Source organism: Anomalospiza imberbis, chromosome 4 (assembly GCF_031753505.1).
Source record: "Anomalospiza imberbis isolate Cuckoo-Finch-1a 21T00152 chromosome 4, ASM3175350v1, whole genome shotgun sequence".
Classification (NCBI taxonomy): Eukaryota; Metazoa; Chordata; class Aves; order Passeriformes; family Viduidae; genus Anomalospiza; species Anomalospiza imberbis.
This window is the reverse complement of record NC_089684.1, coordinates 20,636,270-20,662,241: the sequence shown is the minus strand read 5'-3', so window position 1 is coordinate 20,662,241 and position 25,972 is coordinate 20,636,270. Positions and strand designations below refer to the sequence as shown.

At 40.4% G+C, this 25,972-nt stretch overlaps 2 protein-coding genes across 5 annotated transcripts in view; both read right to left on the bottom strand.

The window, feature by feature from the left end:
- Positions 1–632: 632 nt before the first annotated feature.
- On the bottom strand, positions 633–13,802 carry ETNPPL (ethanolamine-phosphate phospho-lyase). The gene is made up of 13 exons (XM_068187416.1): positions 13,637–13,802; positions 11,677–11,795; positions 11,355–11,514; positions 10,427–10,501; positions 8,866–8,959; positions 7,709–7,825; positions 5,932–6,014; positions 5,207–5,432; positions 4,175–4,329; positions 3,359–3,448; positions 3,017–3,147; positions 2,042–2,109; positions 633–1,191 (listed from the first exon to the last, which is right to left on the bottom strand). Exons 1-13 carry the CDS (start codon positions 13,690–13,692, stop codon positions 1,060–1,062), a joined length of 1,506 nt encoding a protein of 501 aa, XP_068043517.1. The 5' UTR covers positions 13,693–13,802; the 3' UTR covers positions 633–1,059.
- A 2,608-nt stretch (positions 13,803–16,410) lies between these two features.
- Positions 16,411–25,972, bottom strand: part of COL25A1 (collagen type XXV alpha 1 chain) — a 302,478-nt gene continuing 292,916 nt past the window's right edge. For all 4 annotated transcript variants that reach the window (XM_068187415.1, XM_068187412.1, XM_068187413.1 and 1 more), the window contains 2 exons: positions 25,422–25,460; positions 16,411–16,867 (listed from right to left, as the gene is read on the bottom strand). In XM_068187415.1, coding sequence (XP_068043516.1) covers positions 16,856–16,867; positions 25,422–25,460 — 51 coding nt within the window. In that variant the 3' untranslated portion in view covers positions 16,411–16,855. The remainder of the gene's footprint in view (positions 16,868–25,421; positions 25,461–25,972) is intronic.

Sequence of the window (25,972 nt, the reverse complement as noted above, 5' to 3'; positions counted from 1 at the left end):
GCACTGGTTGCATGCATGGTTTATGCAGTGGTCCTCTCCTTTTAGTAACTTATCCAGTGTTACCATTTATGTGTCAGGATCCCATGGAACTGGTGTGCAACTCTTCATCACCACTGACAAAAAGTACCAGCACTAGGCAGTAATAAAAAAGTACCAGGATCAGGCAGTAATTCCCATGACACTCAAAACAACTAAAATCCATGGGAATGCAAGCTGGGCTGGCCCTGGGAACCTCATTTTTAGTCACCTTCAGGTTAAATTCAATCAGTGTGTCTGAAGTGACATATACTTTACTTGCATATTTTATAGACTGGTAGGATTCAATCTATAAACTTTAGGGGAAAAATTTTTAAATCTTACTCTATATAAATATTTATAAAAGTTGCTTTATTCATAGAAAATTAGACTCTTTATTTTCCTTGAATTTATAGTGAGAGTGCCCTGCATAGACACTGTGTCTCTACACATAGGGCTGTAGACACTTAGTAGAGCATTGCTGACATTAGCAAAGCTACTCCAATTTACATCAGCTGGGAATATGGTCCATAGGACCGAAGTTACACTAGAAGATAATAATGACTTCTTTCTCAAGCATTGTTTAGTGAATTCAGCCATTAAAACATGGGAAGTAATTAACATCTCAATATTACATATTGAAATTTAAAATATTGCAAAAATAGCATGTTAGGCATATATTTTAAAACTTAATAGGATTGGCATTTGTTTTATGGCAGTTAAGCAAATCAGATTCTGCATAATATGGACAAATCTGCAGTTTTCACCAAGTTTGTGTACCTATGTCACACCTGCCATCAGCACCGAGGTATTTTTGTATCACTTGTCCATTCTGTCACATCTAGATTTCAAGCCACATGGCACAGTTCTCATATATCTGAAAAGGTATTTTAAACTTACTGAAGCTAATAGGAATTCAGCCAGTTTATGAAAGGCATGACTAGGCTTCAAACAGATCCTAGGACTCAGACTATTGCACTCTTCATCTCAAAAGCAAGACAGACACAAACTCAAACTCAAACTGAATGAAGAAACTGTCCCTCCTCATGTTCTTATTCTTTTACTTGGTACTGAGCGTTTTTTAGAATAAATCCCATTTTCTTGTCGGCAGGCAGCTCCATTCATGTGGCCGATGCTTTCACTTGCACCTTCTAGTTGAGAACTCTCTTCAGTTGTCTGAAAGAGAAAGGAGATGTCAGTGGAGGCACGTGTGTGTCTTCCACCAGGCAGCCACTGGGCCTGGTTCCCATTAGGTAGCTCTGCCTGGCTCTCTATTATTGCCACAACTTCTTAGTTCTGAAAGAAATTGAACTGATTGCATACAAATGTCTTTAACAGTAGGCTTGCACTCCAAACCTAGTAAAACCTAGATATATAGCAAATAGCTCATCAGGTTAATTTTTACGCCCCATGGCAGCTGAGCTGTTGTGTTCCCATCCCCACAAGTAGAAAACCCACCAAGGGACAGTTCAGCAAGCTTTCCTGTAGAGAGGGTGACATGTTTTTAAGGGTGTGAGAAATCATATGTGATTTATCCAGAGCTGGGGCTGCAACCTAAGAAATCCTAATTTGGATGTGTGTCAGCCATTCATACTGAAAGAGCTATGGTGGAAACAAAATCCTTGGAACTCTCTGAAAACCTGGACATCTTCCAGGCTGCAGGCTTGCTTAGAAAGCCAAATACCTTTCAGTAGCATGTAATACCAAGAACCAATAGTTGCTGACTGCTGTGCTTATGACTTTGTGTAGCCCAAAGTCTGGTTGGTCTTGTTTGCACACAAGCAGATAAGGCGGGTGACTTGTCTATAACATGTTGTTGGTCTGGATTACTCAGCTCTTTTTAGATTTACCCCAGTGAGACAGGGTAAATCCTCTCAGGTTTCTAGTAGCGAGTTACTCTCTGAGCTCAGTTTCAAGGCACAGAGCCACTCATGCTACCAAAAATGAAGGCATGCTCTACCAAAGTAATTTATACTTGCTTTGCCAAACACCTATCTGAAAAAAGAATTAAGAAGTTAAAACATACTTTTCTTTTACACTGCACATTTGTAGATGCATTATTTTCCGTCTTCATTCCAGTGGCCTCTTCCAGTTCTGAAAAAAAAGTAATAAAATAATTAAATTTAAAAGAAGCAGAGGGGAAGTAAGCATACCGTTAATTTAGTAGGGGGGAAGTAAGCATATTGTTAATTTAGTAGCTGCCTGAAGTAAAAAAAAAAAAAATCAGCTATTACTCTGTGTATTTAACACAGGAGACTAACTGAAGAAAGATAAATACTTCCTAAAACATTTTTTGAGACAATGTGATTGATCTATCAGGACGAACTAGCTTTGGGGTATTTAGAGAAAAGAATAAAATTAGCAACTTGACTGTAGCACAAGGGTATCAGAGAAACCTTTTGGAGTGGAATTCTGCCTTTGTCCAGCAGGTTAACGGAAGTCTAACTTTAGTTATATTCTCAGGAGATGGGAGCATTTAATGTCTAACAGGCTTCAAGAGCCTTTATGCTAACAATATAACTGATGTTATTTTCCCCTGGCTTGGTCCTCAGGTAAAAAAAAATAGAGCCTGAAAACCTTCAGGCTTAATTTGTGTGAGACAATCACATTCCAGTACTCTGGTTGAAAAATAAACAAAAAGAAAAAAAGAAAAGGTAGAGTAAATTATGGAAAATTACACCAGTGTATCTGCAGTGTCTTTCAGGCATGTGCTGAATTAATATATTCACTCCTAACAAACAGCACATGTGACCAGAAATGAGTAATAACATTAAGTCTGTAAGAGAATGGCTCAAGAGCAGGATTTTGTCTAAAAGTTTGGATGAAGTACACATGGGGCTTTGTATTTATTTATAATAATTGTCACTAAGAACATCAGTTTGATGAATGGTAAGAAATGCAGTTAATTACTTCCCTTGCATCTAATGGCCTCGGCTATGATGGTGTTTCATTGGGAAATGAACAACGAAGAGCATTCCTTTGAGCCCTAGAGCACACATACCTGTAAGAAGTGCATCAAGTGTCTCCACTGCGTGTTTTGCATCTTCCATTGTGAAACACATTGGTGGTTTAAATTTTAAAATATTTCTGTAGGGTCCATCTGCACTAAGAAGGATTTGATGCTCTTTGAGTCTGTGGAAAGAGGAAACATCTGTGTTAGACACAGGTATAAAACTATGTTGTATCCTGTCACTTCCTTCAAGCTGAGACAGATTTTGAAAGTTTTCTTTTTTTAGTACTATGTCACCAAAAACTACACAAACTGAAAACAAAATTAATGACTAACTGCTGGAAAATATTAGGAGGGTTTGATCACTGCACACAGTCTTTAAGAACTACTTACTTGTAAATAAGATGAAGGGCTTCAGCCGTGGCTGGTGTTCGCTTCTCCTTATCTTTCACCAGATCCACTCCAACAAACAGTCCAACACCCCTGGAGTAGAAAAGTACAGACAAGTGAAATCTAAACCTTCTTCTGCCAATGCAATACCTGTTTCTAGCAACTGTAATTCTCTCCCTTGGAGTGCAAATGGAGGAATGAGAATGAAAGAGGAGACTTTGTCTTTGGTTGCCTTTTAGCAACTTCACACAGTCAAATGGGATAAGAGGTATTTCTGGATAAATAAATTTACCTGGCTTATTAAAGCTACATGGCCAGATAAGAATGACAGAATAATTTCTTTCATGCTTATCCTGAAAATTGCAAGCCAGGGAGAAAAATAATGAAAAAAAAAAAAAAAAAAAGAAGTACAAAAACCCTGCGACCCAACCTCTTCCCCCAAAAAAACCTGAAGGTAATTATCAATGGTAGGAATATAAGATGAGGAAAATCCATAGTAACATCTCCCAAGGAAATCCCAGAGATTTTAACAAGGTCTGCATGATTACAATGGTGTGCTGACATCTTGGTTATTGCATGTGGATGTCTCTTTCTCCTACTCTCACAGAACTTTTTTAGTGGCTATGCTTGTAAGCAATTAAGCAGACAGATGGACAACTTTAAAAAAATATATTCCCTTACAATACCAGTTTTGGACAGTCCATTTTAAAAGAGAGGTGTAGCAAAATCGTGGCATGTTTCTTTGTTCCACTCACACCAAGTTTGTCACTTTTTCTAGCACAGTTATGTTCTTCTCTGACATTGCTGTGACGCACCCACCTGATATCTCCCACTAAGGGATGTTTCTCCTTTTGCTCAGCCAGCAACTCCAGGAGATAATTTCCTACACGCGTGGCATTCCCTTGGAGATCTTCTTTCTCTATTACATCCAGCACAGCCAAGCCAATGGCACAAGACACTGGATTGCCTCCAAACTGATAGCAAAGACAAAACAAAACATGGCATCAAAATCAAAACCTATCAAAACAAAACGTTCATCTGGGGTTATCTATGTTGTTTTCACTTGCCCTCTCCTGCTTGGCATGTGATGAGGAAAGTTTGAAAAGGTGGGGATTTTGTGCCATTTAGGCTGTGGAACACCATCCCCTACATTTGGGCAAGGGAAAGGCTCCCTCTTCCTCTGCTCCAGGTAACAGTAATTTGAAGATCTCAGGACTGAAGTATTCAGCTGATTGCATGTGCAGGCAAAATGCTCCCGGGAAGAGCAGTGGGTGATAAATTTGATATATTTTGATCCAGAGTGTATAAACTCCATTTAGAACAGGGGAATTCATGGTAGCTGGGAAGAAGGCTGAGTCACAGGAGCAGAAAGCAGGCTCAATAAACTAGAAGACTGAACCTCTGTGGCATGCACGCAGATGAATTGTTTTCTGGTAAAGGGTCACTGTTTTGTTAGGTGTCAGTTGCAGAGCAAGGTCTACCATGAGCTCTACCACCACAGAGTCTATCCTAGAAAATGGAATTTTACATAATCAACATTTCAGAGTGGGGAGACGGAAAGAGACATAAGGAAGAATTTATCTGTATGGATGTGAGCTGAGATGCATGACCTGCCAGAGAGCTTGGTCATGCTGCTAGTGCTGGTCTATAAGATGTTGTAACACTTGATACAGAGCATATTTCAAAGCTTCTCCACTTGATTTTAGATACTGGACTGTGGTTGACTCAAGCTCTTAATAATGTAATGCAGTGATTGCTGCACATGTTATCTGGATGACCTGGAGAACTTCTAACTGTTAAATGCAGACCAAAAGAAAAATAAAAAAGGCAAAGCTTCACCTATGAACTTACTGTATTGAAATACTCCAGTCCAGAAGCACCAAAACCTTCAGCAATCTCCCTTGTTGTGACCACACAAGACATAGGGTGTCCATTGCCAATGGGCTTTCCCATGGTAACAATGTCAGGCACAAAGTCTTCACCTTGCAGCTGGAATGCCCAAAAATGCTTCCCAACTCTGCCAAAGCCAACCTGGACCTCATCAGCTATGAACACTCCACCTGCTGCACGCACATACCTGAAAAGAATCAAAATACCTTGAAAGTCTAGTGCTGCAGAACACAGGCAGGCAATCAAGGACAAGACAGTCTGCATCACAGAAATTCTGCAGTGTGAGACCAAGTTAGGAAAAAAAAGAAAGAATACAGTTATAGCTATTTTATAGCTATGAAATTTTTAGTATGCTACATGTTAAGAAAAAAAATTTGACATTTTAATGTCAAATAGGAGTACTGTAATGGTACTGTAGGATTATAACTGGTTTAACTTCATCTTCCATCAAACTTATGGCTGAGGATTAAAAATAGGAAAAGAATGACAATTATCTAGCTAAAAATTAGCTGATATTCCATTTAAAAAATTGGACTGAAATAATACTCTTCAATAAGCAGAAATGAACCACAGATAGCCAAGAACAGGAGAGGTTAATAGCTGAATTGATTAGATAAGTCTATAGTGAAAAAAGCTATTTCTTTGTTTAATTTTCCCGTTACGCCCCTGTGAAGTGCTGTACGTACTCTGCCACTTTCTGGAAATAGCCCACAGGTGGAATTACTTGGCCTCCACAGCTCTGCATGGATTCAGCTATGAAGGCAGCAATCTACAAGAGACAAACTCATGTAAGAGCTGTGTTCACCTACTTGGCCTTGGCAGAGACATCTAACAGTCTAGAAATAAATGTTTAAATGTGGGCCTTAATTTGATCACGCAATGGGCTGGACAACTGAGAGCTCTTGAATACAGCTATGGCTAAAGGATTTATTAATTTTGTAATCAGAGTGCCCAAATTTGCAGTAGCCAGGGCCACCTTTGCAGCCTGATGGGAATGCAAGAATGTCCATTAAGCCCTTGTATTGAACTGGATGACGCTTCCTGGTGTCAGTGGGTGTTGGACTAGGCTCCTAAGGAGCTACATAAATTTATTTAAAGATGCCAGATTACAGGAGGCACACAACAGTGTGTACTGTCTTCCCTAAGAGATTAATAAAGCTTGCAGGTATATGTGGGCTTTTGTTTAATCCTGAACACCAGGTAGAGGTGGGTGAAAGCTGACCTGTAAGATGACCTGTGGCTAGCCTTTGGGCACCCCTGCCTAATGTATGTAACTAGACAAATAACATGTCAGCACGAGGCACTTGACAAAAGAAGAGAAAAATTCTACAGATGAAATAACTCCAGTTGCTAGGAATGAAAAAGAAAGTTATTTCAAGTCAGGAAGGGTGAGAACAGCAGATCAGACACACTGGAACATCAAAATTCATTTCTTGTCAACAGCAGAGGTCTATGCAGCAGAGATACAATATTACCCCAAGGTCTCAGCATAAGTCTGCTATTTAAGGGATTGCATCCCCACACCACTTGTGAACCCCTCCCTGAGCATCAAGAGGTCTCTGTGCTGGTGCAGTCTTCCTGGAAACAAGGCCGAGCAGTAACGTGTAAAGAACCGTACACTACATGTGAGTATACGGCCAAAGAGTACGAAGCTTCCCATAGCATGTGAGGCTTAGCCTTTAGCACAACTTGTCCTGCCACAGGTCTATGTCACCAAAACCTAAGAAATGTGCAAAAGAAAGGAAACAAAGGAAGAAAAAACAAAACTATCCGTTAGTAGAGAATAAAAAAAAAAGTTGATGAAGAAACTAAAAGAGGGGTGATGTAAGTCCATTGGACTAGAAGGGAATATGTTCCAGTCTCCATTGAAGTTTTCTGGGACTTCAGTAGGTTTTGGATCAAGACCTACAAGTCTCAACACACTAATGCCATCATATAAAAGATTAATACACATTTTAGGCATATCTGTTCAGAAATTGCCTGTTTTTATCAAGGTCATAGTGTGTATGAGTGAAAGTTTCACCTTTTTATATGACTTCAAAGTTATCTTAACCAAACAGGCTCAGAAATGTAGTATTGAGATTTTATCTAATAGATTTTCTCAATATCCTGGATTTTTTTACATGTCTTTGCTAGAATTTGTGATGTAGTTTCTCATGACCTCAAACCTTTCTCTACAATATTAACAATCTACTGATTCAATGCATCAAATAGGAAATTTGACAGCTTTGATTGCATCTGCTTATATACAACTGTATTATTGATCCTTTCATTGATGCCTAGAAAAATTATCATAAGAGCATCAGATAGAAAAATGGCCCATTTTGAACAGAACCCATCATAGAAAAATGAAGGGAGAGGGAATCACGTGAAATTGATAAAGAAACAAGTCCTTAGTTGCCTGTTACACACCCCCATGCCATAATAAATAGATGAAGCATTTCTAGAGCACAAAACACACACCTTGCGTCCATTCTTCTGTGTTTCTTCAATAATCTTTTTCACCTCTTCAGCATAAGCACTTGCTGGATCTGGGTGGTCTTCCCTGTATTTCCCTCTGTAGATATCTGGAGAAGGAGCCTGAAAAGACCAATTCATTTATTTGTTTTTATGAAGGCAATACTTCTGTGAAACTTTTACTTTCTTTTATACTGTTCCACTTTATTGGCTTTTCACACAAATAGGTAATAAGAGTTAGTATAGCCTGAATGTTTGCTTTGAATTGCAAAAATGCTTACTGGAGCTTAAACTCAATCTGGGCCTGATATGTGTTCAATATTACCGAACGCAGCTCTTTTAAGAACCATCATCTACCTCATCCACCTTTTAAGACTGTCCTTCCTCTCCCTCAAGACACAATAATGAGTACCCATCCACCACCTTATTTCCGATTCTCACAGAAGATCCGTTTCTGCAACTGGATAGTAGGGTTTTCATGTCTGTCACTTCCCTTGTGGCATTTTAGTCATGGTACAAATCTGTGTGACATTCAAGCCTCTACAAATGGTGTTAGGAAAGGCTCAGTAAGAGAAAGGAGGTGGTACAAAAAGGTGGATACAACTTTGGTGGTGCGGGTAACACAAGGAGGTCTAGACAGGAAAGGCATGCTTGGTGTACATTTCTGGACTGAGAAAAAATTTTGCCTTTTTAAGATACACAAGTTTATGTGAAAAATAACACTCCCTTAGACACTCATGAGTCCTATACCCAAATCTGTATAGACTTGTGCAATCTGCCTTTCCAGTTTTTGGAACAAGATTCAAAGTCCTGCATATCTTTAACCAAACCAATGCAATGGATATTGGCTAATTTCATCAAAGTGCGTAACTATACAATGCAGTGACTAAGAAAACTGGTAGCACAATGAAGGAAATCAGCCCCACAGCTGAACACCCTCTTAGAAATCCAAAAGCAAACAATTTTTCTGTATTTATTCCACTGAAATCAGCCAAGCATATGTACACTAGCATCAGCAAAACAGAATGAAAGTATATTTACACCAGAAGTGGGTAATACAATATGCTGCATAACAGGCATAAAAATGACCAAAAAACCCCCAAAAACCAAACCAAACCAAAACCACAAAAAAAATCCCAAAACAAACCAAAAACCATACTTACCACATGCACATACTCCTTCTTGCTGTCCTTTCCCAGCTGATTGAATTTATAGGGGCTGATGTCAATCAGAGATGTAACATGGCCATGGTAAGCACTGTGTGAGTGTTAAATAGCCAAGTCACTTTTCACCAAATGTATAGAAGAGCCAAATTTACAACTGTGCCTATACATAATCCAGAATAGCAACCATATCTGCAACACAGCAGTATTGTTTGTGAAGGGATCTTGGTATAATTTTCTCAGTCTTTCCCTCAAAGACAATATGAAATTACTGTTGACTTTAATTCACTAGCAAGACTGGAAACGGGATAAAATCAAGTGCCAACATGGGGACAGACCAAGATGATATCTGGATTGCACTAACTTCAAGGTGGGTGACCCAGCAGCCTTACCTAGAACTGAAAGGTGGGTCCAGCTCCTCCATTTCCAACCCATCAGCCCCACTCTGGCCAGCCCAAGCTTTGCAAGCTACACCCCAATACCATTGTGAAAACTCTCAGGAGTGTGCATTGCATGGAGAAGTGGGAACCTTATGCAGCAGCAGTCCATCACTATCTGCCCTGAAAGCACTGCAGGCAAGAAGGTTTGACAAAAGCCACGGTCAGGAAAAGGATATTGTTTGAATATAAGTGTTTTATACTGCTGAGTATGCTAAAGCTGGTTACTATTGCGGCCAACTGATTTAGAAATGAGGAACCAGAGCCTTTTGAGCCTAAAGCATGTAGCATCTTTATTCAGGGAATAGTAAACACTTTTGTTCAGCCATAAACTTGAAGCGAAGCAAACCTCAAACCAAACTAAAGACATGTCACGATTTCTTAGTAGAACATACGTAGGTTAGTGTGTTGCTAACAGGGATCTGAATATAGCCGAGTTTGTGCTGCTCAAATAGAGACATGTGCCCTTGCACTTGCTCTGGGTGGACTCGCTAATCACAATCTGAGAAGAAAATCCAGCACTACAGCAACATCACCAAACCTACAGCTGCATCTAGGATAGGAAAACCCTGAAATGTGGTTGGCTGCCTACCCTGTGGCTGGCAGCCCTCCCAACACCTCCTGATTTTGCAGCCCCTTGGTTTTGTGTGCATACTTGTGTTCACTGAAGGAGAGCTCAGCATCATTGCAACACTGCTGCAGAACTACAGGATCTTTCTTCTTGACCACTGAATATTAATTTGTGCAAAATGAAACATGTCCAGCAATGTGTGATGAAGAGAAAGCCTTTTTCCAGAGCAGCCCAGTAGCCAGACCACTCACTGCTTTTGAAACCAACAATTAAGTCTCTGGCATGAATTGCTTTGGGAGTCAGTGGGAAATGCCCTCTAACAAGTGATTGACCTGATGGGGTGACCGACAAGCTTATTTTTCAGAGATCTTCAAAACTTGTGTTTATCCAAATGTGAAAAAGGGATTTCCTGATCTGCTCTAATACAAAAGCAACAAAGCTTTTCTTTCAGCAGGCAGTGGAGTACAAACAGCAGGGGGTTGCTGCAAAGCTGCTTCTGAAGTAATGGCAGGAGCTGCTGGCTGTGTTCACATAAGCTACTTGGTGTACTTACTTTTCCAGGGTGATCACATCTTGGTGCCCACAGTACTGCCGAGCCAGTCGTAAAGCAAGATCATTTGCTTCAGACCTACATGGCAGGAGATACAGCAGCAAACTAGTGAAGGAGCACTTCCAATTAAAAGGGTATTCTGACAGAAAACAAGGCATGGGACTCAAGGATACAACAAATCAACACATCAGACTCTGTTACTCTACAGATTACAATGAGACTATAGTGATTGAGACTATAAGTGCCATGTAAAGGGGCAAAGATAAAACAGCCCTTTGTATAAATAGCAAACAAAGAGATGCTTTCTTTCCCTCCCCCAGTTTGCCTGTCGATATTTACCTCCCCTTGGTAGAAAGGAGGCCAATTTGCAGCTGAGAACACAGTGCAGCCACTAACCCTCAAAAAGCAAAGCCCTCTCTCCCACACTCCACAACTCCTTTCTCCTCAGTGCTTGCACAATCACAAATCTGCACTCTGGAAGAAGACTCGAGCTTCCAGCCTGATCTGTCACAGCCCCTCTGCCACAGGTTTTGTACATGTAAGTGATCACAGACTACCAAACTGCCTAAAGAAGACTAACTTGTTTCCAAGGTTATATATCAATTTACACACAGCATTCATCAGACTGTACATAACATTCACCAATTTGCAGAATTAATTTCCTCTTCTTGCTTTTCCCCCCCCACCCTTTTTTCTTGCATAGCATTCAACAGGCCAGTTCCATGTTTTGACTCTTGCTTTGAGCCATCACTCTAAATATGATGGCTGCAAATAGGAAGCAAGTTTTGATCAGTGCTGGATATATTTTTGTTGCATGTTACTAAGTCCTACTTAATAAGATTTAGACCAAACTGTCCTGAGTGTCTGTCTCAAACAGGAGCAAAATAGTAATAAAGAATAGTCATATTAAAAAACCACAAATCAGACCTACCCAGAGTTAACAAAATAGCAAACAGAGAGTTTCTCAGGCAGGGTGGCTGTGAGTCGCTGCGCATACTGAACAAGGTTGTCATGCAGGAAGCGGGAGTTTGTGTTGAGCAGTTCCATCTGTTTTGTTGCAGCCTTTATCACATATGGATGGCTGTGGCCCACTAAAGAAGAAAATTATTAGTTATTACTAGCAAGCAGTCAATTACTGAACCACACAAGGACGTTCAGAGAAGCACTGTGAACATCACCACTTGGCAGAAATGTGTCCTGATCCTTAGTGGAAATTAAGGAATAGAAGCAGTCTCACAAGTCAAACTGCTTACCATGTGCGACATTGTTGATGCAGTCTAAATATTTTTCTCCTTTCTCATCAAACATATATTGGCCCTGAGCACGGACTATTTTCAGAGGGTCCTTGGCATAGAAAACTTTGCAGGAAGGCCTAAAACATAATAAACATAACACCATTTTAATGTTCTCACTTTTTCTCCCTCCCTTGAGTGTTGAGGAGGTTGATTTTTCTGCAGCTCTGTAGACAGTTGCCTCCTTCTGGAAAAAAAGCTTGTGAGTCATGCAGGTGGTGGTCAAGCAGGGGCTCTTGCTCACAGTGAAAACCCATGCACTTCCCCAGGCACAGTGAGAACAGAAGCTGGTCTTTAATAAGGGTGTTTTCAAAGCTTGACTCTGCCTGCAATTGATTTCACAGGAGAACAGTGTCTGCACGTTGTTCCAGGTCCTTATATGTCCTGCTGTGTTCCTAGGGTGTAGCTCTGCTTGTTTACATGCCTTACAGACATCTATGGCCAAATAACTCCCTGGGATTGAAGTAAGATGTTAAGCACTGTATTATACTATAGCCAAAAAATCATTACGCAATGGAATGGATGACTGTAGCATATAGAGGTCACAGTCAAGAACAAAACACTAATGCCTAGCAGGCTTTATTTTCAGACGTGCTGAGCAGGTCCTAAAACCCTCACACTCTCACCCTGTCTGCTTTGGATAAAAATCTTTAAAAGAGGCATTTTATAAGCATCTAAATCACACTGACTTCCAGCAAAACTCAAGCTCCTTATAAAATTAACCAAAATACTCTTTAAACACTCTTATTTCTTGCCACCCCCCACTTGGAGAATGCGCCAGCTATGTAATTATGTTGAATGATATTACTGAGCAGAAGGAAAGTCTTCTGAACATTTAGCAGAGTTTATATGAGCTTGGATAAACACAGTTGTTTCCAGGTAAGTCTGAGAGTTATTGTTGGGTATACTGAGGTTATGGACTTGTAAATGTGACTCCTGGATAGTGAAGTAGTTTGCTTTCTTTCTCGCAGCTTCTAGCTCTCTTGCCTGGATCTTTTCTGACATCTTCAGCTATTTCTCTGTTATACTTTGAAAGCAATGCCCATCATCATTGGCCATTTCTTGACTACAGTTTTTTTCCCTCTAACCTGTCAGTTCATTCTGTGAAAGTTTTTCCTTGTTTGCCCAGCACTGCTCAATCCTACAATCCTTGCACAGGCAGGACTCCCTTAATATTGAGCTAGCCCCTAAAAAGCAGTTGATTTTCTCTCTTTATGAGGCCATGACTTTAGGGAATCTTTTGTGAGTTACGAATCTTTAGTAAGCATTCTCTATATGCTATGTATTTAAGATGCGGTCAGCAGAACCGATCTGGTTTTCCAACCTGGACTTATTTTTCACTCGGCAACATTTACTGAAGAAATTATTAAAGCTGCACATCCTGTAGGAACTAATGTTGCCATACAGAGGGATCAGATATGTACGCAGCCAGGGCTATTGCTCAGGTCACAACCTCTGGCAGCCCTCCTGCATGTCCCTCAGTTAAACTCAGCATAAGGAATAGCAACAGGTTCATTCAGCGGACACGGCTGTTTTGCAGGTGCATGCACAAAAAAATCCCAACCCTGCTCAGCCTCATTTTAGACATACACCTGGGTACCACATTCTGGCCTCCCGCTTTGATCTGCTGGAAAAGTGAATGATGCGTTTGATGGGCCGTGTTCTAATGACGGCGTCCCTCCGCTCGCCTAGGGAATTCCAGGTGGCCCCGAGACCTGGCAATCCAGAGGGATGACAGCTCCATGTATGTGTCCATGTCCCCCTCCCCGCTGGGTCTCGCCGCGGGGCCGGAGGGGCTGCCCAGCGCTGGCAGCCCCCGGGCAGCGCCGAGCGGGTCCGGACGGGCGCTGTCACCAGAGATAGACCTTCCTCCTCCTCCTCCTCCCCTCTGCCCCGCTCCCGGCCCCGCCGCCGCCCCTACCCGATGTGCTTCCTCCGAAGGGCGAGGGTCTCCGCCTTGCTGTAGAGCTCCTCCATCCCGCCGGCAGACAGGCACGGCACGGCACGGCACCGGAGAACACTGTCCGTCCGTCCGAGCCGCCGAAGGGTTCCCCGCCTCTTATCCCGGCGCCGGCCCCGGCCAAACCCCTCCTCCCCGCCTCCCTCCCTCCCGCCTTCCCCGGCAGGACGGGACGGGACGGGACGTCCCGTCCGGACCGCTCCCCCATCCCCCTGGGTTTTCCTTTCGGGGGGGACTCCTGTTTCCTGTCGAGCTGAGGCGGGCCAGCCGCGGGGGAGTCCCGTGCCTTGGAGTTCTGTTGTTTTTTTGTTTTTTTTCCTAGGGGTGCAGACCAGCACAAATTCGCGAAACAACAGACTTGGTGCGTGGGGGCGGGTGCTCAGCTCCCACGCGCGATCCTGCCATTCCAGCCAGTCGTCGGTCATCGTGGTGGCCACAGTGCCACTGCCACAAACATTTGGGAGGGGGTTGAGGAACACAAAGCAGATCATTTAATCAAAATTAGGGTCATTGTTCAATGTCCCTCTCTGCCTCATATCCTAAAATCTGCTTGTCAGAGTAGGCTGAGATATTACCTGTATACGTCCATCAGAGCCAGTATCATTATTTCTGCATTTCATATAAAATGAAGCAAATTAATCAGATCTATGGTTTGCCAGGTTTTGTACATGTATGTACAAAAGAGCCGTGGTGCTCGAATACATTGGTCCACTCTTAGGTCCAGGCAATATCTAAATATACCCAGTTCTCGATCACTTTGTAACCACAGAATCAAAAAGAAGTGACTTGCTCGAATGTGGCATTTTTTCATGGTTACACTTAATAACCATCTCGCTGGACAGCAAAGCCCACAAGAAAAAGAGGGGAGAATAAGACAGGGCAAGGAGGACAGAATTCCCATCAAGAGTCATCATATTTCAAAACAGTGAAGCTGCTGGTGGAGCACCTCGGATTTACCTTCTCCCTGCCAAGCACGCACCGTCTCTTCAGGAGGCTGCAGGAGCAGACAGCACGAACACTCGCCCACGGCCCTGCTACCCCATCTGTAGCTCATCTGTGCCACCTGCAGCACTATGTTTGGAAGAGTTTTTGAGAGCATATGTAAAGCCACACAATTTCCTGTGCTGATGATACTTCCTTTTTCTTGATCAGTATCCAGCAAGTCATCCTAAATTCTGCATATTGAAAAAACACACTTCCTGATTTTTACTTCAGTTTTTTTAATATCTCTGCCAGCAAGCCACCTTTCTGCTTCTCTAGACAGCACTTCTTTCCATCTAGTCATTTACTTGAGCTTCCTCAGTGTTAAATTTGAAGGTTTGACATTCTATACTCCTGCTCCATTGGAAACCTTGCCTCACCAGCCAACAGTAGCAGAAATCACAGCAGCTCCATCTCTACATCCCAGCGGAGACAGCTGCTGCCTGTCTTCAGTGCCTTGTCCAGGCAGAAAGACTTAAAAAGACACGTAGGAATTGCCAAAACTATCAGCTAGGGCAGTATTGTACAGGCAATGATGAAATTCATTGATGGGTCCTCAAGAAGAGAACAGGCGTTCAGATCTGCTAACATCCAAACAGAGCCAAGGCTAGAGTCTGTCAGGAATGCTCTCTGCAATGCTTTTCCTTTTTGCCTGCATCTCTGAAAACTCGGCAATGACATTTAGCATAGGGTAGATGCAGTTCAAGTTGTACTACACCTTACATACTGCAATCACACCTTACATACTGCAATCACACCTTACATACTGCATACATTAGCAGCAATCCCTGTGTACCACCAATGTACAGAAGGGCTGGGGCCAGGCAGCTTCCAAGCCTGTGAGTCCCAAGGCATTTCAGGAGAAATGGTTTTCCCACACCGGGCTGGTGCCTGCCCTCTGTCGGTGTCGAGCACAGCCTTGTCCCTTCCTCCAGGGCTGCTGCCGATGCCAACACTAGAAAATCTCAGCTGTTTATGCTGATCTGCCTCGTCTTGCTCATGCAGAAACCCTGGGCTACAAACAGATTTAAGATATATGCAAAATATCGTGCTGGTATTTCTTTAGAAGCCTGCACTGACAGCCTTGTATCAGGGCTTTTGTTTCAGGTTTAGCAAAAGCAAGTTTGCTCACAGCTAGCTTAGTAACTGCTTGAAGGAAGAGCAAACCTCACCAGGAAAGCTTGAAGTGGCAGGTGAAGTAGAAGGGGGAGATTGTTTCTCTCTTCCTTTAAAGCCATGGAAAGGATCTTAACGATCAAGGAAATATCCCCCCCTCTTGGCTCATAGTTCTTTTACACTCTTTTGATACTATGAGCAGGAGCAAGCCTGCCAAGTCTCCTGTGTGGAGTCTCCCAAGATTAGCAGAGACCCTGACCCAGACACGGGCCTTAGCAGCACCACTTGCCCTCATAAGGCTATGCAGTAAATACTGGCAGCTATCTCTGCATGATATATAGTAGGATTAAAATAGTTTCATTTTTTTTCTTTTCCAAAATACTTGTGTCTTAGTGAAACACCAAAAATGCAAACCAAAACATGCTGTTTACTCCATCCTGCTCTGTTTGCTTTATGAACATTTTAATTTTCTTTCTTCCGTGCTTGTTTATGGGCTTGGTCCTGGCATGGTAGCAGAAACCAGCAGCCTGGCTTCCTGTATGAAGGATGAAAAGGAGAAAATATTTCTAACAGTCACCCGAGTATCCAAGTAAAGTGCCTCTGGCTACCTATGTAACTGTGAAGGATTTCCACTGAAAAACAATATATTGCTGGTGCATCCTGAGAAGTAAACCCACTGCAGATGGGTTTGCTGTGGAAATTGATCTGCACCGAAGATCTGTTTCAATACAGAAATTGAAAGATGGACAAACCATAGCTGTCTGCACCTTCTCAGGGACAGGCAGCTGTTTGGCATTTGCTCTGGAGGGGAATGGACTTGCCTACGAGTTCATGCAGTGACCGGTCCGGCAGGGCTCCGAGTCAGCTAAGCACAGGGTGTGTTGTCAACATTTGTTTTTATCGGCTTTATCTCAACCAGAATCAATTACCTCACAATGATTTTAATATACTAAATACAAGAGAGATCCTAAAAGCTGGCAAAAAGTTACCAGGTACTTGTTAGCTCCAGGAGGGAGCAGCCAAAAGTGATGTCAGAAAACCTTGTGACAGCCCCACTTAGGTGTGGGCACTTTGGAAACTCAGTCAAGCTGTAACCTGCACATAAAAAAACAATAAGGATATTTATTAGCTATTGAACATTCTGTCTTGGTGTAACCACATGGAAAAAAACCCTGCATCCTGGTTATGTGACAGGAGCCACGTCCACGTTTGATTTGGGAGATAAATAAAGCAGCTTGAGTACAACTACACTAGCAGACAGAGATCTCTCTGAAGACATTTTTGTACAGTATTTTCTGAACTCTACTGGTCTCATATATATATATGTATATATACATTTATGTTCAAGTAGACACATGAAGACATTAATATAGATATATATATATGTACACAAATATATAGATATGTATATATGCAGCAAACCAGTGTATTTTTTTTACTACATCTAGGAGATGGGAAAGTAGAATGCCCTTCATCTGGAAATTTACAGAAGCCAACAGAAGACAAATTAGTAACCCTGGGAAGACAGAAAGACTGCCTGCAGCAACATGACTTAAATGTTTTGGCATTCCCTTGTTTGCATTTAGTATTTATTTGGGTGCAGTTGTTACTACTTGCTGGAACATGAAATGCTTTGTCAGCTCCTTTGTTTGTTTGTTTGTTTGTTTAAAAAAAAACATTTGTGTGTTATTATAGTGGAACCACAAGGTGAAGCTGTGTGAGAAGAGGACATAAAAAGCCACTTCTGTTGCATTATTTTTTTATTTGGGTCAGGATTAGCAGGTTTAGTGGGTCCACAAGGCAGAGCTGCATAATAGCCTTTAAGTATTTCATTAAAGTTCCATTAAAAAAAAAGAGGCAGAACTGGCAGGCATTTCACATGCAGTCCTGTATGTATGCTTTGATACATCACAAAATTATGAAAGAGGCATGAGAACAGGAGGCAATGCCAAAGGAAAGTCATGTCCCATGGGTGCAGTAAGATGTGAAGGCCGTAGCATATTGGTTACCTGAGGTTTGGCTCTAAAGCATCTAAAGGGAGCATAGAAGTGAAAAATAACAGGGATGCTGTCAAAGCACGGAATGGGAAACCCATGGGGTGTTGGCTCTGGCAGCAGCTCAGAACACGCGTTTGTGCTCTGGCAGAACATCTAGAACTGCATTTCTCTATGAAAGCAGAAGAAAGGAGAAAGATGGAAGCAAGAAAAGGGCAAGAGAGGCCACAGCTGAAGCAAGGACATCACCTGGGTCAGGCCTGCCCAGCTGGGGTGACAGCAGCGCTTGCAGCCCTCGGGGCCACGCGCACAGCCTGGCTGAGCACAGCACGTTAACCTGGAAGTGCCTCATCCTGGAAAGGGAGCAAAGATATTTTTAGTACCTCCAAGAGTCTAAAACACAGCTAGATAAGATTAATGGACATTTAGCAAGAGTTAATAGGAGAGGCCAAACCTCTCCACCTGCAATTCCCTCCACCTGCAGCAACTGCATTTTTGAGGTGATGGAAAGGGAAAAAATGTGGAGCGTTCTGTTTCTGAAATATTTTGGGATTTAGAAAATCCAAACAAATAATGTGTTCAAGAAATTACAGCTGCTTCTCAAGTGTTTTTTTGCTTTTGAAATATTTTGTTCAGGGAGACTCCTGCAAATGTATGCCTTCTTAAACCAGAGTGTTTAAAAATATACCATTTTGTAGTAATTATTATGTTCCAGCATTTCTGAACAAGCTGGATCTGTGGAAAAAAGACCCTCACATTTTCTAGCTTGCACTGTTACTTGTGACACTGTCTGTGCACATCTTTATTTCTCAGCAGTTCAGGTTTATTTTTCACCTTCAGAACTACAGAAAAGGGAGACTGGTGATTTTCAGCTTTATTTCTTTAGATCACAGGGTGCCTCTGAACTTGCCTAAGCAATAGTTGCAACTTCTGGTGAATATACAGATCCTTGCAACTTTCCCAGAGTGAAGAAAGGCTCCAAGCTCTGCAGCAAAGCTTCTTCTTTACATAATTTGTGGATGCCCTCAGCCCATGCTGCCTGTTTAGAAAAGATAATGAAGAGACACTGCTTTGAAGGGGAAAGACACATTAAAAAAACGAAGAGGAAGGTGAGTTTTCTTACTGCACACGTGGCAGAGACCCTGATTTTTGTGTGAATGTCTGATACAACTTGCTCTAGACTTCAAACTTCAAGCTGGCACAAAGCAGCACATGTTTTCCAATCCAGACAGACTAGAACAGTTTTTTGCATCAAGATTAAGAACTTTATAACTATTCAAAATCAGCACCAATGGTTGGATATTATTTTAATAATTACACACTTTTTACATTATGAAAATAAATCATAAATAGTGTAAAAATAATTCTGAAGATCAACTTCTCACAAGCAAGAAACAAAACCTGAAGTACAAAACTGAAAGAAAACAAAACAATATTCAACCGAAGAACAAGGAGAAATTTTAATAATAAAAACAAAAGCATGCTGTTTGATCGGGTTCAATTAAGTCCAGACCAGTGGCCACAAGAAAGTGGTAAATAATAACAAATTAAAATGGGTGATTCAAACCTTGCAATTCTTTACACTACTCATCAAAAGAGTTCTTGTGACATATTTACAGTGATAAGACACTCAAAATATTTCTAGTATTAATAATATGATGCTGACCCATGTATTTTTCCCCCCAAACACTGAAATCCTTGCCAAATTACTTTTCTTTGTATTTTTATCTCTTCTACTTCACTTATGAGACATTTGCAATACAAAAATAACAGCACATATAGATGAACTTAAAAAAGTAAAAAATACAAATAAAAATATATAATATTTTCCAAAGGAAAAATTCAGATACATACATCTTAGCAACATTTTTAAAGTTGTGTGATATTTTCCCAAACATGTACAATAATATAAGAATATCCACATATATGTTAACAATATGTAAAACATTCTTCCACCAACCCAACTCTCCATAATACTTCAGGGAAGTGTGCAAGTACCAATGGGATCTGGGAAATTCATACAATTTCTTTTTAAAATAGAAACAAGTAAAACACTAACGGTCCCAGGTTAAGTTAAGGCCCCCTGCTTTCAAAGAAAATTCAATTTCCAAGCAGCATTGATAACTGGATGCATTTAAAAACAAAATGAAACAAAAACAACACTCCAAATCCCTTTTAAAATACAAACTCCACTTGTTCTGTAGCGTATCTTTTTCAGAAATGATGGTGGCAGGCACTTGTTTCTAACTGAATTTAATGAATCCAACCACCATGTAAAATACTTTAATAACAGAGGGTGTAAGAAAACCTTCATTTGTACATTACAGCAACATTGACATCCATAAAAACAAAATGGCAGAAAAGAAAAAAAAAATCAGTGTTAGTTTTAATTCCAGTCACTGAAATCAAATTTTTGCAATGACTACAAATTAAACTTTCTTTTGACCACTATCTTTGCAGATGTGTTTTGTGTAAGCCTTTAGTGTGAAAATCTAGGAATCTCATTAGGTAAAATACAGAGATTTAAAAATGTAATATAAGATGGTCAAGTAGCAGAGATCAGGAAATTTGAAGGAAAGGTGAAGGTCAACTTCTGCATGCCTTGAACCTCTTCATCACTTTCAATAAACAGGCTGACCATATCTCTGCAGTTCTTACTGAAGTAGTCCTGATTTAGGCAAAACCCCACTGCTGAAGGTGGTAACACTCCCCTCGTTATAAAGCATAACACCTGGGTCCTTCCTCCTGTGTGTCTCAAAGAGCTTTGCAAGGAGATGACTCAGCTCTGTCCCCTGTCCTTGCCGGGGGTGGGGAGACACAGCCATGGGGAGGAATGTTGCATGGCTGAGCCGGGTTTGCGATCCCAGTTCTGGGGCAGTCAGTGGGACAACTCCCTCCACACCCCATGGGGCTCCAGGACCCTGGCACTGCCCCCAGCCTTGCAAGCACCACCCTCCCATGAGGACCAAAGGCCTGCTGATCTCATTTGGGGTTACTTTGTCTCTCCCATGGCATAGCCAAGTAACTGGTAGTCACACGCACCACATCCATGGGTGCGATGCTCAGTGGGGCCAAAGCTAACTTTCCACACCGTACATCAACCTTAAGAATTATTCCTTTTCCAACTCTATACTTTATACATGTGCAGATATATGGATTTGATTGTTCTGAAACTCATTCATACTACTTACACTGTAGACTAAAAGAATATACAAACAGCTGGATGAAGAGTATCATTCTGCTTTGCTACAGTATCAGAATATGACATCACGACCAGCAATAAATAAAAATATAAATCAAAAATACATTGTTCTGTCATTTAATATCTCATGCTTTACCTCAGGAAAAAATAAAAAGTTTTCCAAAGCATCCTGAAAGAAAGCTTTCCCGTAATAAGTCTATGAATATGAAGACAAGGACCATGTATGTCAGACATATTCCATACGGTGCTTAAAAGATTTGTGGCCTCTGTAGCAGGGACTCCTGCATAATGGGTTTTTAATGCACTGGAGTAACAGATAATTACAAAACTTCATATGAAACAAATACTGAAAACTCTCAAAGAAACAAGCATTAATCATACCTGAAAAAGTCAGGGATATAGAAACTGTGTAGACTAATACCACTACACATTTCTACAACTGAAAAGACTGGTAGAGGAACTACTGTTCCTGTCACAAACTAAACAAAACAAATCATATCTATCCGGAGGAATGCCACTAAAAGATACAACAACACACTGGCAGTTCAAACTGTAGCTTTGCCATCAAAAGGAAAAAGATAAACTAGCACCAGAAATAGTTGCTTCTTGAACAAAACAAATATTTTGCAAGTCTTCACAGGGTGCTTTTCTTGATGAAATATTAAACTAATTTTTTTTTCTTGTACTGACCATGCAACTTTTCTAGATATGTTTAAGTTTCAATTAAATCTGAGATGCAAGTATTAATGCCAAATCTATGTATGTAGTTTCACCTTTCAAATTAAATTGTTTATCTACTGCTCAATCATGGTTATTTAAAATGAATGAAGATTTCATGATTTTGAACAACACAAAGGCTAAAAAACCCAAGTAAGATTATTTGAAAAAAAAAAAGTATTCCTACCTGCTGGAAATGTAATAAAGAAATTAATTTACAAGACAGAAAATAAAGCAAATGAAGGTGCTTAAGTGTTTCTTCAGTAGGGTCTCAGTGTCAGGGAGTTAAAGGAGAGTTGAGTTTTGACTAACATTTAACAGTAGCACCTATAATTATTTCCTGAATGACAAAACCATGGACCAAAGCTCTGCTAGCTTTATTGGTGCATATAGAAATGGATGCTAGGAGGGCAGTTAAAAAATATAAGTACACAAATTAAAAAAAAAAGAAAAAGAAAGGGCTAATTATTTATCAGCATTATTTATCTTGTTGCTATTTCTTAAACGGGTTGTGTTTGTGGACAGTCTCAATATGGAGTTGCTAAATCATCAAGCCATATAATAAACATCCTACTTGATTTTGCATCTAAATACTCTGAAGGACCTTTAAAAAATATTTCATCTTACTGTAAGGCCCTCCTTCTGAAAGGCCCTCAGTGGTGTTATTGCTGCAACACTCTGGTAACGTTTTATATTCTGTCTGTGCCTCCTGAAGGTTTTCACTGTTGTAATCATCACTATTCTAACAGGTTGATACTTGCATCTCTGAAAATTCAGGGAAAGCAAAACAAACTTCTTTATATCTGTGAACTTCTGTTTATTTCTTACTATTGGAAAGATAAAATTGAGCAGTAAAAATACATATGTATTCAGAGTATAGTGTGATATTTTTGGTTTTATTAGTAAGATAATACTAATTGGAGGCCAGTAAATTGACCTTTTGCTTTAAAAATCTGGGTGTTCCTCAACGAAAAGCTGTGTTTGACTCCAATATACCAAAATGACAATAAAGATTCATCAAAGAGAAATATTCCATTATAGTGGCATTTCCATTGATCTGAGATTGTGAAGCAATACAAAAAGTGTAACCCCATCTTCACATGATTTAGAAATGATGGAGCAAGGAAAAATGTGCGTTCCAAGAAGGGCATAAGGTGCCCTCATATGAATGGAGACAAGCTGTCTTCTTCAACTTTAGTTTTGGTCTACATAGGAAAGACAGCTCTTCAAAAAAAAAAGCCCCTAAAAATGGGATGATCCTGCTATATACATTAGGAACAGAAGTGATATAAAAAGAATTTCCATCTGCCAAATATGGCACTATTTCTTATAAATTATACTCTCAAACTAACTTCAGTGCACCATATGAAGACTCAAAATTGTAAAAAATACCTCGTGGCAAAACTACAAATGTGCACAAATGACGTATTTCTAGCAATAAAAAAAAGTGTAGAAGGAAGTGTTTTTCTAGAAAGCCATCTGAACAGAAAGGGAGAAAAATCAACACATTTAACAGTGGAGCATGGTGACAAATGTGCAGTGATAATCACACAGAATTGTTTTTCTCCAATATTTTTTGAGCAATAATGTCCACTAAAATCACCATAACAACATAAAAGGAGCAAGATGAATACATCATTCTGTGAAACACAAAAATAAACTCTTTCTTTTCTAGACTTAAAGGCTTCAAAGACTCTGAAATAAAAACTGTTAATACTGAAACAAGATGAATATGTGGCTTGAAAGTACTTTTTTCAATGCCATCACCACAAATGTTGAATAGATTATTGAAATACATTCTTTATGGCAACAGAAACAGGAAAAGGAAACAAAACCAACAATTGCTTCCAAATTCCCATAGAGAAGTTTAGCTAGTTATGTGTAATTTAAAGTGAATAACCTGAAAACCACACAATGATACATACATCTATGGTCAGTTCCATTGTTCCATCCTCCATCCTCTGGAGGATGATCTGATTCATCCCCACCTAAGGAGTGCTTTCCCCTCCAGCAGTCCCAAAATACAATACGCAGAGTGTATACACTCTGTCCGTCCTCGAGTGAGGTTGAGAAGCATCTGGTTTCAAGGCGGTGTCTGCCATCAAATGATTCCTGCAGCACCTCTGTAACCTTTTCAAACAACCCACAGAGAAGTCTGGTTTCTTCCTCAAACTTCTGTCCCTCTTGATTAAGGACTCGACAGGGCCTATCGTGAATGTCTTCACGACTGTGAGCAGTGCAAGGCAAACCGATGCTGATCAACAGGCGGGACCCTCTCTGATCAAAGGGACCAAGTATCCCGCAAGAATGGAAGCCATCCACCTGCAGCTGGAATGCTATTCCCCAAAAATGCAAGGCCTCTTTCTATGCTCCTCTGGTTTATCTCTTTTTAGCAATGAGCCATGGTGTGACTCCCTTGAGATGACAAAAGGAAATTACTCAGAAGCTGGAATCAAAGGTCACCGTCAACAGCCACTCATGATCACACAGCAAGCAGGTTTGGCACACAAACTCATGCTTTTAGTTCATACGAGCAGATGCGGTGTCATGAATCAGTGATGTGTTTAAGATGGACATGGAAGCCAAGTCAGTAAACTCCAACAGCAGCTGGTACAGTACATTTCATAGCATTTTGCTCTTATTTGGTCACGATTTCTTGTAAACTAGTTCATGGCACTCATTGTCCATGCATATCCACAAGCCAAAATACAAGAATTTACAGAAATATTAATTTCTATTATTGATCATTGTTTCGAGATCTCTCCCATTAGAGAGACAATCTTTGCAGGTTTATCCTGCAGTTATTGTATCATCTAACTGCAGATGTAAGTGAAAAAAAAATGTATGTATGGACTATTGCAAACAAGTAGAAGCAGCTACATGTAAACATATCTCAGACTTGTAAAATCAAATTTTCAGTTCTCAGCTATAAATAAAAAAAGTGGAGCACTATATACACAACTTCATGCTTGTAAGGTTAGATTCATCACTGCAGAGACAAAAAGAGATACAGATTAATCAAATTAGTATGATATTTCAGACATCTATTACAAATATAAATAAGGCAAAATTGCAAATATGGGTAGTTATTTCCTCAGCACCAACTATTCCTCAGAGATAAATGCACCTGGGATTTCACTTATGCTTCATGTTTTCTGATATATTATATGCCAGTATCCCTCCAACTATATTATTCTGAATGGTAAGTTTTTAAATCAAGCACTGTCTAGGTTAAACCTTTACTAAAATAATGTCGCCATTTAATATTGCCATAAAACACAAACCCCAGGAGGATTTACTGAAGAATATAAAAGAAAGGCAAAGGAAAAGGTCAGGATACACTGTCCTTCTCAGTATCCCAGAAAGCCAATATAATAATACATTGACAGAAATATTTGACAAAAATGCCCCATCCATGAGCTTTTATAATGAATAGGAAGGACTGATCATCTGCAGAAACCGAAGGATGTGTGAGTCTTCATGTGAAAAAAGAAAAATCTTGGACTTTTCATGAAACTAATGCCAACTATTTCTACAGTACTGCCTCAATGAATTTTTCTACATAAATTACAACATATCACATGAACTGCTGTCATGGAGAGATCTGATCTTGCATTGCTGGATATGTCTGTCTAGGAGGCTCTGAAGTGTATCTTGATACAGTATGATTGTGACAGGCATTTCTGTGTTCTAAGGGCATACTGCTCCTTAAAAGAAAAAGCTCTGCCCATCCTACCTTTTGCCAACAGCCAGGCATTGGTAATCCATCAGGACCCTGTTTCAAGGGGAGTGAAAGGATGGGAAAAAAAAGAGCATAAGTAAGTTGGACAGGATAGATATTTCATCAACATCTGTTAGAACAGCTGAAGCAGCTTTGACTTTCTATCTAAAAAGTAGCTACCAGTTAACTTATTTCCTCTCTTATTCTCAAAGTGAAGGAAAAGCCAAAGGCAGGAAGGTTTACACTGTAAATACATACATGCACTTCTCTGCCATAAAGATTTGTTTTTTTTCTAGATCATCAGAACTTCTTTATCATGCATGGAGATCTTTATCAGTTTCTTATTGCTACTAGAGCTCAGGTTACATGTTATTTTAAATATAATCTCTTTTATTCACAATAATATCTGAATATACAAGATCAGTGAGAAAAAAAACCTATCACTTTTATCTGGAGAGTATTACGTTTTGTGGGCCCCTCGTTCAAAGGTCACCCTGTGATAAGACAGCAAGACTTGAATGGGAGTAGGATCTTTTCACTCTCGATGTCAGTTTTTGAATGAAACA